The 19,506-nt window shown below is 35.1% G+C and overlaps 1 protein-coding gene across 1 annotated transcript; it reads right to left on the minus strand.

Annotated features, from left to right (window-relative positions):
* Positions 1 to 14,409: 14,409 nt before the first annotated feature.
* LOC108360046 (uncharacterized) lies at positions 14,410 to 15,815 on the minus strand. Its single transcript, XM_017612184.1, has 2 exons — positions 15,231 to 15,815; positions 14,410 to 15,013 (listed from the first exon to the last, which is right to left on the minus strand). Exons 1-2 carry the CDS (start codon positions 15,720 to 15,722, stop codon positions 14,975 to 14,977), a joined length of 531 nt encoding a protein of 176 aa, XP_017467673.1. The 5' UTR covers positions 15,723 to 15,815; the 3' UTR covers positions 14,410 to 14,974.
* Positions 15,816 to 19,506: the final 3,691 nt, after the last annotated feature.

Here is a 19,506-nt window from a genome sequence, read left to right on the forward strand (position 1 = left end):
GTTTGTTTGTAATCCACTTAATTGCAGATGTGAGCTTCAGTGTTTTAGCAAAACACCAGCCGAATTTTTAGATGAACTACAAAAGGGGTTACCGTCACTTTTAAAGCATGATTACATTGCAAAGGCACAGGCGGAATATATAGATAACATCAAAATCAATCTTCAGAGTGGGGAGTTCATTGTTACTCTTGATTTTTCGGAAAATTTTAGTATTGTTGTTCAAGATGCAGTACAATCTTTCCACTGGTCGAATGACCAAGTAACTATTCACCCGTATGTAGTGTATAATAAAGATGATGACAAGCTTTTGCGTCACAATTTTGTAATAATATCAGAAAGTAGAAAACACGATGCGGTGTAATTTTTTAAACTGTGTTCACTTGATGAAAAAACACAAAATTGAAATTGAATGGAATTTTCATGCAACGGCACATGGAAAATGCGCTTGCGATGGAATCGGTGCTTCAGTTAAAAGAAATGCTCATCGTGCCAGTTTGCAGCGACCTTTGAATGATCAAATTTTAACAGCTAAAAATTTATATGACTGGGCGATTAATGCTTTTCAGAAGGTTTCTTTTGACTTTTGCACCGAAAAAGAGCATGAAAAAGAACATAAAGCTCTTGAACCACGTTTTACAAAAGCAACGTCAATTAAAAAAACGCGGGACTACCACTCCTTTGTACCAATCATAAATGACGTCAAGCACATTCTTTGCAAAAAAATTTCATCCAGGAACATTTCTGACAAATGACAGAAACAGAAGTAATTATGTCCTATGATAAGTCACTACCAAGAAGATAAGTTAACAAAATGACTAATATGCTTTTTTAGTTATACGTTTGTATGCTTGTTACATAAATCTACAGTCAAACTTATCAAAACTTGGTGAAAAAAGTGATAATACTGTTTATGAAAGTATGGAGGCATAAATTTATCAATCAAAACTATATTTTTAGCTTGTAAAACAATTGTCACCTTCATTAGTTAGTGAAACTTCTTCAAAATCCAAAGCTCATCGAGTAAAATAGCATTATGCACACGGATATGAACATGCTCCTGTACGGAGGCGCTTATAACGTGTTCGCGCTTGCGTGCGTTCGGTGAATATAATTATCATAACATTTTTTCCAAATGAGTCTAATTTTTTTTCTCAACGGATTCTTTCAGGTTTGCCCTTGATACATATACAGTATTTTTTTTTTATGAAAAAATTCGATGCAGAACACTGTTTTATCATAATTTGTTATAAACAATTGCAAGTAATATGCAAATAAATTTTTTGAAAAACTACAGGCTTGAAATGTGAAGAATTATGAGTCGATGGCCGTTTGAAATTTCAAAATCGATAGAACCTAGCAAAAGTTATAGTCGACAGAAGAAAAAGTTACAAAAAACTTTGTTGCTCAATATTAATAACAAAATTTTTTTTTTTACCAAATCACTTGGCACACGTATATAGGACTATAAACTCTACCAGAATATGGTATTAAAAACAAAAACTGAGACCTAACATTTTTAGGTGGCCCACTTCAGGAATTCTTACCCACCAGGCTGAGGTTCAAATACCCAATCGGCTAATTCTCGCAAAATAATCTCTTGTGGCACTAACCTTAATTTTTGAGTCTGGGGAGAGTTCTTGCCCTTCTGTAACGTGCAAGAGAAAACTGAAACAACCAGATTCTCTGAAACACATATTTATCGAGAGTTTAAAATACTCTAATGTTCCCTCAGTTCGCCCGCCAGGATTTTTTTAAGTTTTCCGGCATTTTAAAACCATACAAAATTTAAAATAAAGAAATGAAATTGTTCAAAATTGGTGAAAATGAGAATGCGTGAGAGAGATTCAGTTCTACATTTTAAAATTACTCAATGTAAAATTTTAAAAATCTTTCCGAGCATATATGTATGTACATATGTACATTAGCGTGGTCCAAAAATTTATGTGAAAAAGTAAAGTCGACATTTTTATTCTCTCACCCCCTAAAATTGTTCTATACCGAAAAAATATACCCCTATTTTTTTTATTTTGAAATCAAAAAATATTTAGAGGTCGCTCAGAGCGCCCAAAGTTTTCCATGTATTTTATATGGGGAAAAAAAACTTTTCATAGAAATGGTATAGAATAGTTAAAAATCAATATCTTTCTACCAGAAACCCCGGTTTATCTACAGGAGATTCCCAATAAAAATACCCAATTGTTTACTTAACCATTTTTTCATCGCAACTATAATTTATAGATCCGCCAAAAACCCACAAAAACCCGAAAAAATGCAATGGGGCGACCAATAAAAAACGTTAGTATTAAAATATGGTTAAATAAACAATTGGGTATTTTTATTGAAAGTTTCCTTAAGAGAACCAGAGTTTTCCGATCTAAAAATATTGATTTTCAAGAATTCTATAACATTTTTACGAAAATTTTATTTTTCCCATATAAATATACGTGGTGGAAGAAATAATAGAAACTTTTTACTTTGACCAGTTTTGGCTATATTACTTTGTTTATTCGATGTTTAATGGTTTTGTATAAAAGTCTAGCGCAATATATAACACACACTATATAAATCCATATTTCAAAGTTTGTACAAAAATTATAAAAATTCAACAAATTTTAACAAAATCCCCCAAAAATTTCAAACTTTTTAATCAGATTTTTTTGAAAAATTTTGAGTAAACAGTTTCATAGCCCATTCAATTTTAGAAGGTAAAAGTGCAAACCGCAAGGCGCTAGAAAATCGCATTGATTTTTAATATTTTTTTTTGCTGACGCTGCTAGGCATGTCCTTCCATATAAAAAGAAATTTTGGGCATGGTCGAGCATACTTTATATGGAAGAAAATGCACAACACCGCCAGCCAAATAAATTATTAAAAATCAACGCGATGTTCTAGCGTCTTGTGGTTTGCAGTTTTACCTACTAAAATTTAATGGGCTATAAAACTGCATACCCAAAATTTTTCAAAAAAATCTGATTGAAAAGTTTGAAATTTTTCGGGGATTTTGATAAAATTTGTTGAATTTTTATAATTTTTGTACAAACTTTGAAATGTGGGTTTATATGGTGTATGTTATATATTGCGCTAGACTTTTATACAAAAATATTAAACATCGAATAAACAAAGTAACATAGCCAAAACTGGTCAAAGTAAAAAATTTCTATTATTTCTTCCACCACTGTACATGGAAAACTTTGAGCGCTTTGAGCGACCTCTAAATATTTTTTGATTCCAAAACAAAAAAATAGGGGTATACTTTTTTGCAATATAGAACAATCCTAAGGGGTGAGAGCACTACAATTCCGACTTTACTTTTATTTGGACCACCCTAATGTGCATACATCGAATGATTCTTAAATCTGAAATGTTTGTGCAAAGTTTCAGATCCAGAACCTTAATTTGAAAGTAAATTATCTATGTACGATTATATATAGATACATATTTAGATTTATAACACAAATAGAACCATATTTGCCTCAGAAAAAACATCGAAATAAACCATGTAAGATTTATATTAGGGATGTTGCGAATGTGGAATGTTAGACATCCGCGGATGCGAATGCGGATGTCATGTATTTTTAAGAAATAATTTAGGTGGGTAAATTAGGTGATTTAGGTAAATAAAAAATGGAAAGGTTAATAATTTTTAATAATCTGCCTTATCCTGAGTTTTGCCCGAAAAAAATTCACCCGAAAATTTGTATTCCACCCATAGTAAATATGTACATGAAAACCAAAAGTGAAAAGTGAACCGGATCGGGAAAAATTAAACTTATGATAAGACAGAATGTTTTTTTACTACTTGAATTAAAAATTGGAACATTGTCCTTAATAAAAACTTTTTGAAAGGTCGTAAAGCAAACCTGCGCCACTATATAACTACTTGCTCGAGGCGACAAACTTGAAAAACTTGAAACTTGGAAAAATTGTAAATTCTTTTCGATTGACACTGCACTAGTTGAGAGAACTTGCAGTTATGTTTATTTATTTTTATTGCGGTGCAATAATTACTTTTTGAGAATTTCATCGGGGCTGCAAATGTCGGATGTATCCTCCTGACTTTTATCTTCACAATCTAGCATCATGTCACAATCGTTGTTTAAACACCGTTTTTTCGAAAGAATTCTTCATTCTCATTCTTTTGGTTGTTTCGGAATTTGTCACGTCATCAGCAATTTTCGATTTTAGTTCTTGTAACTCATTTTTAATACTTACTTCTGTGACTGGTTAGATATACGTCTGTGCACTTGCACAATATTCCAGGGACTGAAAATGACAGTTATTTTTTCCCGAGTTAAATTTGGCCTAATATTTTTTATTCCAAAATAAACGTCCTTTCCGGATAATAAAGAAACCGCTTATCCAAATTAAACAAATTTGGTATCATATGAAAGAGGACTGAAATAGCTTTTAAACAGAAATAACGAATAACCAGGGTTGCCGCGAAAAATTTTTAGTGGTAGCCAAATTCCTTTAAAAAAGGGCTAAAAAAGAGCTAAACAATGTCGGTGGGGCTAAAAATGGTAGCTACAATTTTTTACTTACATATACATATGTAAGTATGCACGCAAAAATTTTCAATAAGTAGTGGTATAGAAAAACAATGAACTCTGGAATAAGGCAAATATTTTATCCAACCAAAAACCTTTTTGTATAAAAGGGGAAATATACGACACCAGGTTGCCGGCTCCATCAAGAGATTGTACCATCAGGCCCGAAACATATAACTTACCAGCATGCTTGTGCAATATTTATTTCTTTACAAATGAGGTTGAGGAAAGATCGAAATGATGAGAGCCGAAATTTCATAATTTTTCTACCATTTTGTTAAACATTATTTTTTTTTAATTCACAACTGTAATATCGTGCATGTAATCTTCCACAAACACGGCTTTGACTCATATTGTGCAAGAAATTTCCGCCAAAAAACTTTTTACTTATAAAATTGAGCTAATTTCCCCACTCACGACACCAGCAGCTGGTACAATCTCACCCAAGAACATACACGGTCAATCGAANCAAAAAAATAGGGGTATACTTTTTTGCAATATAGAACAATCCTAAGGGGTGAGAGCACTACAATTCCGACTTTACTTTTATTTGGACCACCCTAATGTGCATACATCGAATGATTCTTAAATCTGAAATGTTTGTGCAAAGTTTCAGATCCAGAACCTTAATTTGAAAGTAAATTATCTATGTACGATTATATATAGATACATATTTAGATTTATAACACAAATAGAACCATATTTGCCTCAGAAAAAACATCGAAATAAACCATGTAAGATTTATATTAGGGATGTTGCGAATGTGGAATGTTAGACATCCGCGGATGCGAATGCGGATGTCATGTATTTTTAAGAAATAATTTAGGTGGGTAAATTAGGTGATTTAGGTAAATAAAAAATGGAAAGGTTAATAATTTTTAATAATCTGCCTTATCCTGAGTTTTGCCCGAAAAAAATTCACCCGAAAATTTGTATTCCACCCATAGTAAATATGTACATGAAAACCAAAAGTGAAAAGTGAACCGGATCGGGAAAAATTAAACTTATGATAAGACAGAATGTTTTTTTACTACTTGAATTAAAAATTGGAACATTGTCCTTAATAAAAACTTTTTGAAAGGTCGTAAAGCAAACCTGCGCCACTATATAACTACTTGCTCGAGGCGACAAACTTGAAAAACTTGAAACTTGGAAAAATTGTAAATTCTTTTCGATTGACACTGCACTAGTTGAGAGAACTTGCAGTTATGTTTATTTATTTTTATTGCGGTGCAATAATTACTTTTTGAGAATTTCATCGGGGCTGCAAATGTCGGATGTATCCTCCTGACTTTTATCTTCACAATCTAGCATCATGTCACAATCGTTGTTTAAACACCGTTTTTTCGAAAGAATTCTTCATTCTCATTCTTTTGGTTGTTTCGGAATTTGTCACGTCATCAGCAATTTTCGATTTTAGTTCTTGTAACTCATTTTTAATACTTACTTCTGTGACTGGTTAGATATACGTCTGTGCACTTGCACAATATTCCAGGGACTGAAAATGACAGTTATTTTTTCCCGAGTTAAATTTGGCCTAATATTTTTTATTCCAAAATAAACGTCCTTTCCGGATAATAAAGAAACCGCTTATCCAAATTAAACAAATTTGGTATCATATGAAAGAGGACTGAAATAGCTTTTAAACAGAAATAACGAATAACCAGGGTTGCCGCGAAAAATTTTTAGTGGTAGCCAAATTCCTTTAAAAAAGGGCTAAAAAAGAGCTAAACAATGTCGGTGGGGCTAAAAATGGTAGCTACAATTTTTTACTTACATATACATATGTAAGTATGCACGCAAAAATTTTCAATAAGTAGTGGTATAGAAAAACAATGAACTCTGGAATAAGGCAAATATTTTATCCAACCAAAAACCTTTTTGTATAAAAGGGGAAATATACGACACCAGGTTGCCGGCTCCATCAAGAGATTGTACCATCAGGCCCGAAACATATAACTTACCAGCATGCTTGTGCAATATTTATTTCTTTACAAATGAGGTTGAGGAAAGATCGAAATGATGAGAGCCGAAATTTCATAATTTTTCTACCATTTTGTTAAACATTATTTTTTTTTTAATTCACAACTGTAATATCGTGCATGTAATCTTCCACAAACACGGCTTTGACTCATATTGTGCAAGAAATTTCCGCCAAAAAACTTTTTACTTATAAAATTGAGCTAATTTCCCCACTCACGACACCAGCAGCTGGTACAATCTCACCCAAGAACATACACGGTCAATCGAATTGATGGGCCATTTAATAAATTAAGCATATTAAGGGCAGTAAACTTATCTATTTTAAACTATAGTTAAATCGTTAAGAGCCTTAACACTTTTACAGTATGTATGTATAAAACCGCCAGGAACATACAATACATATAGATACATATGTATATATATCAGTCCTTCTTAGTTTAAAAATTCATCTCTTACATAAATGAAAAAAATTAGATCAAATTAAGCATATGTAACTTTTTCGTGCCAAGTATAATTAAATTCTTCAAAGGGCTAAAAAAAGGGCTAGGGGCAATTTTAAATTTATGTGGCCAAATAAAATATGTGGTAGCTAAATCTAGCCGCCAAAGAGCTAAAACGGTAACACTGTTCACCACCTTCATTGGAGTTCTCCTCTACGCTCAGTCTAGCCAAGCCATCGAAACCTGGGTCCTTCTCGACCTTCTCTGCTTCGAGCTTGGATTATCATCCTAATGATGCCTTTTCTTCAGCCGGAGATAGACGCTTACCATGCTCACGACAATTTGCCGTACTCTGCGTAAAGCAGGACCTCCACCTTCTCATTGATTTAGAGGATGTAGCCCCTCCTCCGTGGGCTTCGATACGTGGATCACTCTCCAATCCCGTGTGGGTATGTGCGGGTTTTAACATCGCAGCAACTGCAAAGCGTCCTCCGCCTTCACCACACACTGAATCCATACCTTAGCTTTTGGTATCGTGGGGATAATATCCAGAGGCGGATTTGCAGTTGTGTCCGCTCTAGGCCCTATAGTACCAGCCGCCCCTTTCCCGGCTCCCATTACCTACGTACTACATATGAATTTACTTTTCTCCCGACTTTGTCAAAATATATTGTCGATAAAATAACACCGATCGCTGTATTGCTTACTTCTAACATATGTCATGGGCATGCCCAGCACTGGCAAAATTTTTTTACTTGCGTCCGAAGTTCTGTTTTGTACCAAAAGACGATCGGATTCCTTTTGCATGCGCATAATAAAAGCAAATTCTATGGAAAAATGATTTTCGACTTTTTAGTCCATTTATAGAAACGTGGTATATTAAACAGTTTTTTATTTAATTTTTTTATACAGCACTGGGTACGAAAGTTGAAAATTTTCTTTTAAGTCTGTAGGATAAACCATTTCTAATAATTTGACCTTTTCCTCGACTTCTGACGTACTTAATTTCATCAGGTTAGTCTTAAAATAAGATTAATTGTAAAGTTCCTTACACCTTTTACAACCACAAAGCTTTTAATGGTTAAGTTTCATATATTGAGTTTATAGCTATTTACTTTGGGTCATGCGTGTCTCGTTACTATCAATGTATTTTTAGCATATTGGCCGCCCCTAATATGCCGCCGCCCTAAGCCCGGACCTACCGGGAAAATCCGCCACTGATAACTGCCCTATCCATCACTAGGTGTACATTACGCTGTCTTTGGTGGTTAGGTATCACTCCCTTTAAGCAGCTTTATGTCACGTCGTCGTTGTATCTAATGAGTTTTACCCCATTAAACCCACCTGCCGCATCGAAAAAAGCCTTGGGCCTGCAGGCTCTTCATGCGTATTCTTGATCATCTGGCTTAGCAGTTCCCGCTCTCCACCTTTCGGCGGTCATCTGCCCATAGGGCTCGCTGCGGTCAGGAAGCGCCACCATCAAATACTGCCAGGCTATCTCACTCAGAACCAGCGTCCCCGGCCCCCTCCTCACCGCCTCCTTGCTCGCCGCTCCTCTGCTTTGAAGCCCCGGAGGTAGAGGCCTTGTAGTCGTCGTTTTGCCCGTCCCTGTCCACTTGTTTCGCAGCTCTAACGCACGGCCCGTCCCTTGCTAGCCCAGAGGCTCTTAGCATCTCTGGCTTGCCGTCGTTTACCTGCCTTGCAGCTTTGGACGTCGACAGCCTAACCTTCTTCCACGTTTGTGTCACTTGCTGGTAGATTTCTCCCTCTCCGCCGACCTCTGCTGTTTCATCCGGTCCCACGCTTGACCTGCGTCTACTCGATGCTCTTTGCATATCTATGATCGCAAATCTTTTGTTGTCAAACCACGTTCTACTCACGAACATTAAATACCCGGAGATAGTTTTTCGCCTTTCCGAAAACTACTGGTAAGTAGGGGTGGTTTTGTGGTTTTATAGCTTTTTGATTTTATCGCTTTCTAGAATACTTAAACGCAATTTACACAAGCCATTTTCATGAAAGAAATCACTTAGAAAAGCAGGCGAAGCGAGCCTGTTGGCGCTCAACGCGGCGGTCCGCGTTTGCACGCCACCACTGAAAAACCTAAGACGCTGGGGACAAATATGCGCATCGCATTGAATGCTAAAAAAACAGTAACAATTACCTTTAATTTCCAATAATTCGCTTATCAGTTATTGGCAAAAATACCGTTCGATTTTATGCGTATACTGCAGAAGGGAATTTAACGCAGAACTACACTGTATGCAAAAATAGAGAGCAATTCATTTAAAATACGTTCCATTTTAGGCAAAATGTATACCTATATACATAATTGGAATCTTTCAGTAAAATAAAGCCAGAGAAAATACTACTCACGGGGCTTTATTTCTTTTTTTATGAATTAAATCAAGCGGGCGTTATTACCTTTTCTTTGGGAAATAAAGCCCGCGGCCATTATTGCTCTTTCGCAAAGGAAATAAAGACCGTGGGCCTTATTGCACTCCACCCAAATGCGCGTGCCAAGTTTCGTTAAGATATCTTAATTTCATGGAGGAAAAAGTATATATTATAAATTTTTAGAAAATAGGCGTAGCCCGGCTCACCATTGAAAAGAAGTACAGTAGTTCACGTTGGCAAATAATAGTAAATAGTTGAACATTTTTGAAATCGGGCAATAACCACGCCCACATCCCATATAACGGTAAATTTCAAAAACCCTAAATCTGCAATAAATCAGTAACTATTGGATCGTATTTACTCAAAATTGATGTTTGGAAAAATTCCTTAGCAGGAAACACGATTATAATAGATTTTTGGATAATGGGCGTGAGACCGCCCACTTATGACTACATAAGTGTATCTGTATCAATTTCTACCATATTCAGTAAGTTACTGTACTTGATATGCAAGATATTGAAATTCTTTGAAATCGAACTATGATTGAGACCACTTTATATATAACGGTAGATTTCAGAAATACTGAAACTTGGATTTTTTGGAATTTAAGGACACTGTTTTTATTAAAAATTGATACTCACAACAGGAATAAAACCACCTTTGCTTACCATGTAATGGTAGTTTTCAGAAAGGTGAAGAAAATATATTTAATATGTGCGCCGGGTATTTAATACTCGGATGCGCCCGGACTTAGACTTTTAACTTGTTTTTATATCTACCAGCAGAGGAATTCTGCCAATCGCGACGCAAAATTTTCGTCGCAAAATTTCTCTAAATGTGAAGCAGTATAAAAGTATACAACATGAAAAAGTAATAAATACAATTTGTAATCAGCCAAATCTGGCAGTAGGGGGCAAGTAACTCAATGTTGCATGTTGTTAGGTGCTAGCTATTCTTTTGGAGATTTTTAGCGATGAAACTAACTACTACATATAGCGATTTTCAGAATGCCACTGCAGAAGTGCTCACACCATAACACATTTATATTATAGCACAGAATAAACAATATACAGAAGACCAGTGGCGGACCCAGGTAGGGGGAATTGGGGAAATTCAACCCCCCCAACCCCCCCCACGACTGTGGAACATGTATTTTCATAATATTCAACTGAATATCGTGAAATATCATTACAAGAATATATAACACGTTTGTCCCACAAGCTACTTGTAGAAAAACTCGAGTAAAGTTCAAACTGTGAGCGTATATCAAAGAAACTCGAAAACTTACTTGCGGAGCGCGTATATGTAACTCGAAGTGACTTCCAGAAGCTTGGGGATCAAACCTAATGAATGGATGCTTTTGAAAATTTTAATTCATGGAAAAAGGGTGTCAAATTTCACTTGAGTTTGAAATTTTAGCTGTGTGTTAAGCTCGAAGTATTATGTTATTTTAGGTGGCCTATCAGTTTTTCGAATTCACTGAATTTTCAAAATTTTGAAGTTATGTACTTAATTTTCAATTTTTACTTTTTTATTATTATATTTGTAATATTTTCGATTTTGTATTATTTTACACAGTTGAAAGTCACAGCAAGTTTGAATATTTTTGCAGGTTCAGAAAATAACGAAAATTCCAAAATTTTGAATTTTATAATATTATTAAATTTGTTGAGATTTCTTATTTTTAGGATAATTTCCAAATTTTCAAAAACTATCGAAATCCGGGAGATTCTAGAAATTTTGTTAAAATCAGAATATTTTGAAATGAACAAAATTATTGAGATTTTAGAAATATTCTATATTTTCCATAATTTTTAGAATTTTATTTATCCTAAAATCCATCCTAAACTGTAAAAATATGAAACATCACAAATTGTCGAAAAATTCTTATGTTCATGTACTTGTGTGTAAAAAACTTCTTAGAATTCTAAAAGATATTTACATTTTTGAAAAATTCCAAAATTGTTCCACTTTTCTGGACTTTTCAAAATTTTGTATTGATATAACAAAGTTTGAAAATTTTAAATTTTTGAAAAACTCTTAATTTCGTTCAATCAATTTTGTATATTCGACACTTTTATTTAGAAAAAATTTGTTAGAATTCCAGTAATTCTCAAAATTTTTGAAAAATAAAAAATTTCTAGAAATCTAGTATTCATCATTATATTGAATTATTGGGATTTACTAAAATTTCTCAAATTCACAAAGTTTTGAAAGTTTAGAAAATTTTGGAATTCCACTCAAGTTATTAAAAAGGGGCAACTTCAAGAAATTAAAAACTAACAAAACTTTAAAATTTGTAAACTGCGGTGATTTTTAAATTTATGTACACGGTATATGTTGAACAATTAGAAAAAATATTTGCCTTTAGACTAGTAATACTATTCATAGTTTTCAAAAATTCATTTCTGCCAGCCGAAAGTATCAAAATACGGCCTTTGGGAACAAAAAAGTATCAGATATTACAATTTAGAAAAAAAGTATTAAAAAATATACAATTGTATCAAAACGGCAACGCTGATCGTGACGGAAAACGAAGTTAGTTAACATCTTGCCGTCATAGCGACGATGGAATTAACAGCGTCAGCCGAGTGAAAATACTGCTAAAGTAACAGAGGCAGCGCCGCTTGTGCTTGCTTGCCTCGCCGCTCGCGCCATAAATTCAAATTGCTTCTATACTCGACGTGCGTCTTCTGTATACTGTTTATTCTGTGGCACTACCTCTTCAACGCCAAGGTAGGAAAAAACCTGGCCGGACTGTTCTCTATCCTTGCAACTTTTGTTGCCAAAAGAAAAGGCTGTCAATCATCAAACGGATTGCCTAATTCGCAAACTAGGCCAAATAACTAATTCCAAACTTTTCCATTGAACTTAGATCCGGAAAATAGAAGACTTTTTTTTTGTTTTCAGGAACATTCCATATTTGGTACGAAACAAATCGTATGAATCTTTTTAGTTTACGGTTATAGTTAAGGAAAAAATTAAAAGTTATTAAACAAAGCATCTAGTATATTACGTTTGCATCATAAAGTACGAGTACTAACCACAAACAAAATGTGTTCGCGTATGCCCGAAAAATCCAATATAAAATATCTGTTTGTACTGGACCGCTCTTGTCTCTTATGAATCTTAGTTGCTGTGTCATGTAAAATTTCAGTGAAAATTATGATACAAACATTAATTAAAAATTAATCATAAAATCACAAAAATAATGTTTGGTGACAGTAGCATCAATGTTGATTAAAACAATTTTAGATTTATGGCCCAGGCTATCTAATGTATAATTTTTGCATGTCGTTTCACGCCCATTCACTGATATTGTGTGAAATTCGAATACTCCTAATAGGAACTTCGTTGATGACCAGAGATGAAAATGATTGATAATGCTTAATTAATGCGATACTGTGCGCCGGCTTCAGCTGTCAAAAATATTTGCATTTCTCTTCATATCAATCCCATCACATCGTTGGATCCTGGATCCCCCTGAATTCTAATGTTGTCTTCTTCGCACAAATACTAAGAAAATGCAAAAAATTTTGCTGAAAAGGAAGCGTTATATATTTTTACATTTTCTGCAAATTGAAATGTGTCTACTGAGCTCATTCTTGTTCTGTCGTCCATTAAAAACAGTTTTTATTGATTTGACACACATACATACCACAAAGATGTTACCCTATTCAAGTGGTGCAATTTTTAAAGGACTTTTTAATAAAATATCGCATGTCGTTTTCATCACTTTATTTTAGAACCTATTATTCTTCAAAATAAGATTAAAATGTAATTTCGCACCATAAACATGTTTTTCCTTGGCACGCCCTAAAATCAAAATACATCGTCTTTTTTCATAGCTTTTTTACTTGTTGCCCGATTTTGAGGTGTCATATACATAGCTTTGGAATTTTTTTCTCACTATATACGTACTTATGTGATATTCGACTTTATGACTTAAACTGACTTTTTGAAAATTTGCAAAAGAAATTAATACATACCTTTATTAGGTAATGAACATAAAATTATATTTGCACGCGATTTGACATTGAAATTTAAAATTAAATATTAAAATTAATTAATTAAGAACATATATTCATCCACTAATTTATCAATTTTTAGCAGTGAAGCCATATTAAACGGCTCGTTGCTTAATGCCGTTTATTTAAATACTGCATTGCCGTATTTTGAATATTAGGTCGACGTTATGCAGACATCTATCTTCTATATACATATATAATACATGCATTTTTGTTCAGCATAAAAGATCTACACCATTCGTTCGATTTCCAAAAGTGGGGTGTCAAATTAAAGTGCTTGGCCTGTAGATGTGCAAACTGGTTTTATTTTTTCGAAAGGAGTTGCCACCTGTTAAATAATTAAACTCAAGTTATTTACTTATCAATGCCCTTAGATCCGCACCATCCGTTCGATTTTCAAAAGTGAGGTACCAAATTAAAGGGCTTAGAGTGTGGATGTTCAAGAAGGTTGTACTTTTTCGAAAAAAGTTGCCACCTGTTAAGAAATTAAGCTCATATTAATTAAAAAGTTACATAAATTATTAAATAAGGGTATCAATCGAAATGGGTTTGAAAAGGCTTTATAACTTAACTACGTATAGGAGGGTTTCCACATGTATGGGTGTCATACAAAAGAGGTTTAAGAAAATAGTAGTTTGGAAATATTTTGGATAGGGTTGCCACCTATTTGAGAAGTCTAATTGAACTATTTTATACCTAAGTTATATGAAATATTAACGATGGATGTCCAATGAAAGAGCTTTAAGAAATTATTGGGGGATTAGCAACGGTGTCGTAAGTGTCGTATTGTTGTATGTCGTAAATTTTAAAAACATGAATAAATGTTTAGAGAACTTGAAACCACAACCAACTATTTAACACTTCGAAAATTCAAAGTATGACTTTGATGGTACTTTGCAAACCCCCTTAATATATTTTTTAGGCGTTTGAAATTTACGACATACAACAATACGACACTTACGACACCGTTGTGAATACCCCACCTTATTTTGCCAATTTAGAACATTTTTGATGTGTTTGAGGGTTGCCCCAGTTTAAAGGGGTAAACTAAAATTATTTAATAAGTTACAAGTCGTTGTTGCGAGTGGACGTGTTTTACTAAGCTCTGAGTCGGTGAACTTTTTCTCCGTCAAATTGACAACTTTATTAAAATAATAACATAGCGCCTGAGGCAGTGACTCTTATGTGTTTGGAACTAATAAGTTTGCCGTGTATTTGTGGTCAAAAAGTTGACCTTATGAAAGCTAAAACAAAAATTCAATGTGAAAATTGCAACGAGTTTTTTCATATGAAATGTGTTGGTGTTTTGCCTGCTGACTTGGATTTCTTAAAGAGCTCTGGAAATAAATATTTTTGCAACGAGTGTGCCGCTGCTCGCAAAAGATCCATCCGCACCTCTCCCCCTAACGTTATTTGGGAAGATTCAGCCGCAGCTAAGAGTACATCGTCATCTAATTCGCCCAGCCTCTCACAACTATGTATCTCTTAATCCTAAGAATGTGTCTGATAACACTAAGTAACAAAAAAAAAAATTTCTCAGTCCTTGGGATGTAATTGTTATTTCCTAGTCTGTTATGCCTTAAAAGTATGGAAACCACCTAATATTCCTCGGAAACTTTGCTTTTGTGACCAGGACAATGTGATTCATTAAAATATGCTAAAATTATGAGAAAAACGTGTTTGAGTCTTTCACTACAGAGAAAATCATACAGAACAGCACATATAAATCAAAACTAAATTTTATTAAAACTTCAGAAAACCAAAAACATAAAAGTAAATCAGAAGCGGGTGGTTTTTCGACATTTGCGTTTAAACTGCGAGTCACTTTCTCTAATCAATCCCCAAATGTAATCTCCCATCATGTTCTCATTGTATTGTCCTTGGTATCGCCGCTCAAATTCCATTATATCCTGATGGAAGCGCTCGCCTTGCTCCTCTGAATATGCTCCCATGTTCTCCTTGAATTTGTCAAGATGTGCATCCAGAATATGGAGTTTGAGAGACATCCTGCAGCCCATTTTGCCGTAGTTCTCCACCAGACTTTCGACCAGCTCCACGTAGTTTGCGGCTTTGTGATTGCCTAGGAATCCCTGTACCACTGACATAAAACTCATCCAAGCAGCTTTCTCAACACGAGTGAGCTTCTTGGGGAATTCCTCAGACTCGAAGATTTTCTTTATTTGTGGTCCAACGAAGATACCGGCTGTAACTTTCGCCTCAGAGAGCTTAGGGAACAAGTCTTGTAGGTACTTGAACGCTGAAGAATTTTTGTCGAGAGCTTTGACGAATTGCTTTATAAGACCCAGTTTGATGTGGAGTGGTGGCATCAGTACCTTCTGGGGGTCCACCAAGGGCTCCCACTTGACGTTGTTCCTCCCCACTGTGAATTCAGTTCGTTGTGGCCATTCACGCTTACTGTAGTGTGCACTGTCATTTCTACTGTCCCACAGGCATAGAAAGCAAGGAAACTTGGTGTAACCGCCTTGCAGGCCCATTAAGAATGTCACTATTTTGAAATCTCCGATCACTTCCCAGCCATATTGCTCATACTTCAATGCGTTCAGCACTTTCTTGACATTGTCGTAGTTCTATGGTATGGTATGGTCACAAAAGCAAAGTTATCTTGCGACAATAGCTGTTTTCTATACTTTTGGGACCTAACTGACTAGGAAATAACAATTACAACCCAGGGACAAAAACCTTGTTACATAGTGTAATCAGTGATAGTGACATTGATGAAGAGAATAAGCAACTAGCGTTATCCAACATACTACGTGAAATTGCGGCTATAAAATCCAAACAAGTGCGCTCCACTGAAATTATCAATGCCCTACATACCGACAAGCAGATCTTAATAGCAAAAAGTGAATTTCTCTATGCAGAGATGGTAGCTTTGCATAAACAGCAAGTGGACGAGATTGTTAAGACTCCCTCTTCACTTACTGCTGAAATCAAAGAACTCCATCGAACTGCGCGTTTCTGTAGTTGTGTGAACAACAATGATAAAGCTAATAAGCAAACCATTTCATGTAACGTTAGAAATGCTGATATAACTAGTGCCCACGGTGGAGAGAATACAGAGGTGGCGCCGATGACGATACCGCTACTCGGCTCTCAGTGATTTTGACAGAATCAGCTGTTTTGGTGACGTCATAGTAGAGAAGACAGCAGTAGTGATGTGCTGAGTCAATACTTTTAAGTACCCAATACTCTCGATACTCGGTACCGAAACATTTAGGTTTCGAATAAAAGCGCACATAGGCCAAAAATATGGAAAAAACGCCTAACAAAACCCGAATGTAAGAGCCAATAGAGTTTTTTACTGATTCAAATGAAAGATGTATATATGTCGGTTCGATGCCATAATTCAGAGAAACCCTTACTTGTTTGAAGCATTTTTGTTCCAGCTGAATCGGACGATATCATTTTTGTAGGCCTGGGACAGATTCTGTAACCAGTTAACGACAATTTTCGAATCGGTATCGTTTTTGATATCAAATATTTCTAAGTCAACAAGTGCGATATCGATCCGAAACTTGTCGCTAACTGGCTACAGAATCTCTCCCCTGAAAGGCTTCTTCATCCGTCAAGTATTTTTCTTGAACCTTGGATCGACTAAGGTTAAAACTGATAAAATAACATTTTTCTGTGGCGATAAGTTCAAGTTTTTTAGCCGATATCATATAAATTATTAATGAAAGTTTTTTCTAAACCTGAAATGCATATAATGGCGAGGGTTTAATGTAAATAATCGGTATCGGATACCGAAATCTTTTTTAAGTATTGGGTACCGAGTATTGGGGACAATTCAGCACATCACTAGTCGCCCTCATTCTCGCCGATCTCAGTTGTCAACTCTACGATGACGTCACGCTAAAATTACTCTCACGAATTCTGCTGCAATCGGCGCAATCTTGTATTCTATCATTCTTGACTGGTGTCTCTATGCCTGATGCTAAACCCTATAGATTACCATGGCACACAAAAGAGTTGAATCGTCTGAAAAATCTGAAGAGTAAATTCTTCAAAAAGGTTAAAAAAATCCGGGCACACTTTGTACCTTTAACGTTATCAGCGTTACCGTAAGAGTTTCAACGCCCTCGATAAGCGTATACATGATAGGTACATTAAAAACTATGATTTCAACATTAAAAATAACCCAAAAGAGTTTTGGAGTTATATAAAATCTAAAAAATCAAGTTCTGGCATACCTTCCTCCGTCTTCTACAGCGATAAACATGCGACCACTCTTGTTGATGCTGCTAATCTTTTTATACCTTTCATGAGCATGAAATGGTATTATAACTTTGGTCCGATGTTTGTAAGTACCAGAATAAGAAGAGATAGACCCATTAAAATGTATACTTATATGATCAGATCGTCGAGCTGAGTTGATTTATCCATGTCCGTCTGTCCGTCTGTCTGTCTGTTTGTATGCAATCTAGTCTCTCAGTTTTAGAGATATCCGGATCAAATTTAGTAGGTGGGTGTATTTTTATAAGGTATTAATCATTTGTCGGAACCGGAAGAATCAGACCACTTTAACATATAGCTCCCATACAACTGATTGTTCAGATATGAGATTTTTCGTTATAACTTCTCCATTTATACAGCTACGAACATGAAATTTTGCAGCACTTGCACCCATTATCAACAGAATGCTTACGGTGAAAATTACAAAGATCGGTTCACTACAACCTATAGCTCCCATACAACTGATTGTTCAGATATAAAATTTTTCGTTATAACTCCTCCATTTATATAGCTGGGAACCGGAAATTCCGCACTGTTTTCAACAATTATCAACAGAAAACTTACAGTGAAAATTAAAAAGATCGGATAACTATAACCTATAGCTTCCATACAACTGATTGTTCAGATATGAGATTTTTCGTTATAATTCATCCATTTATGTAGCTAGGTACATGAAATTTTGCACTGTGGTCACTCATTATCAGCAGAAGACTTACAGTGAAAATAACGAAGATCGGGTCACTATAGCCTGCAGCCCCTATACAACTGGTTGTTCAGATATGAGGTCTTTTTCATAGCTCCTCCATTTATGCAGCTAGGAACATGAAATTTCGCACCATTTTCACTCATTATTAACAGAATACTTACAGTGAAAATAACAAGGATCGGGTGACTACAACATATATATTCCATACATCTGATTGTTCAGATATGGGATTTTACTGTAAAACTCCTTTATTTGAATAGCTAAAACCGATAAATTTCGTAAGATATTTTATAAATAATAATACAAAGTCTACTGAGAAAATCGTCAAAATCTATGCTGTATAAGCTTTATCTCCTATAGCACTGATTGTTCAGATACCAGTTTTTGCGATATATCTCCTTTATGTAGGAAACTAAATCCAATAAATTGTGTTACCGGTTTACATACCAATCACATAGCAGTGAAAATCATTTAGATTGGTGCCATATAAAGTATATCTTCCATACCTCTGATTGTTTAGATGCGATTTTTTATATAAGTATGTAACTCCTCTATCGATGTATGCAGATGCATTCAAAATCAGTAATCTGTCAACCTAAAATTTGCAGATGTTCATGAAAGGTATGAAGCCTTCGGCATAGCCGAAGACAGCGCTGCTCTTACTTGTTTCTGAGCTTTTTTGTGCCAATTTTGTGTCCGATGCTGATCTACCTTTCGATGACTGTTTCCTTTCCGACTCGTCACTGTCTTTTGGTTCGCTTTTTGTAACCAAAGAAGACGTTAGTAGAGGCATCGAATCGCTAAAATCCTCCAAACAAATGGACGCGGATGGACTTTCGGCGATTATTTTTAAAAAGTGCTCCACCCTGATTGAGCCGCTAACGCTTATTTTCAATAAGTCCTTAACATCCGGCGTTTTTATAGACGACTGGAAAAGAGCATCTATAACCCCAATTTATAAAAGCGGTAGCGAGAATGACGTAAGTAATTATAGACCTATCTCGAAATTATCCACGGTCTCTAAAATTTTCGAGATTGTTGTTAAACTCAAACTCTCATTCGCAATTAGTGGTCTTATCTGCTGTAACCAACACGGATTTGTCAAAGGTAGATCAACAGTAACAAACCTTGCTGTTTTTACTGAAGACTGT

The sequence above is a fragment of the Rhagoletis zephyria genome, unplaced genomic scaffold, assembly GCF_001687245.7.
Source record: "Rhagoletis zephyria isolate East Lansing unplaced genomic scaffold, Rhagoletis_zephyria_1.1 Rzeph_scaffold_00509, whole genome shotgun sequence".
Classification (NCBI taxonomy): Eukaryota; Metazoa; Arthropoda; class Insecta; order Diptera; family Tephritidae; genus Rhagoletis; species Rhagoletis zephyria.

Coding starts and splice junctions, on each gene's coding strand:
- LOC108360046 (XM_017612184.1), bottom strand. CDS start 15,722: ATGCCACCACTCCACATCAAACTGGGTCTTATAAAGCAATTCGTCAAA. Junction 15,014..15,230: donor GAGATTACATTTGGGGATTG/ATTAGAGAAAGT, acceptor GTCACAAAAGCA/AAGTTTCCGAGGAATATTAG.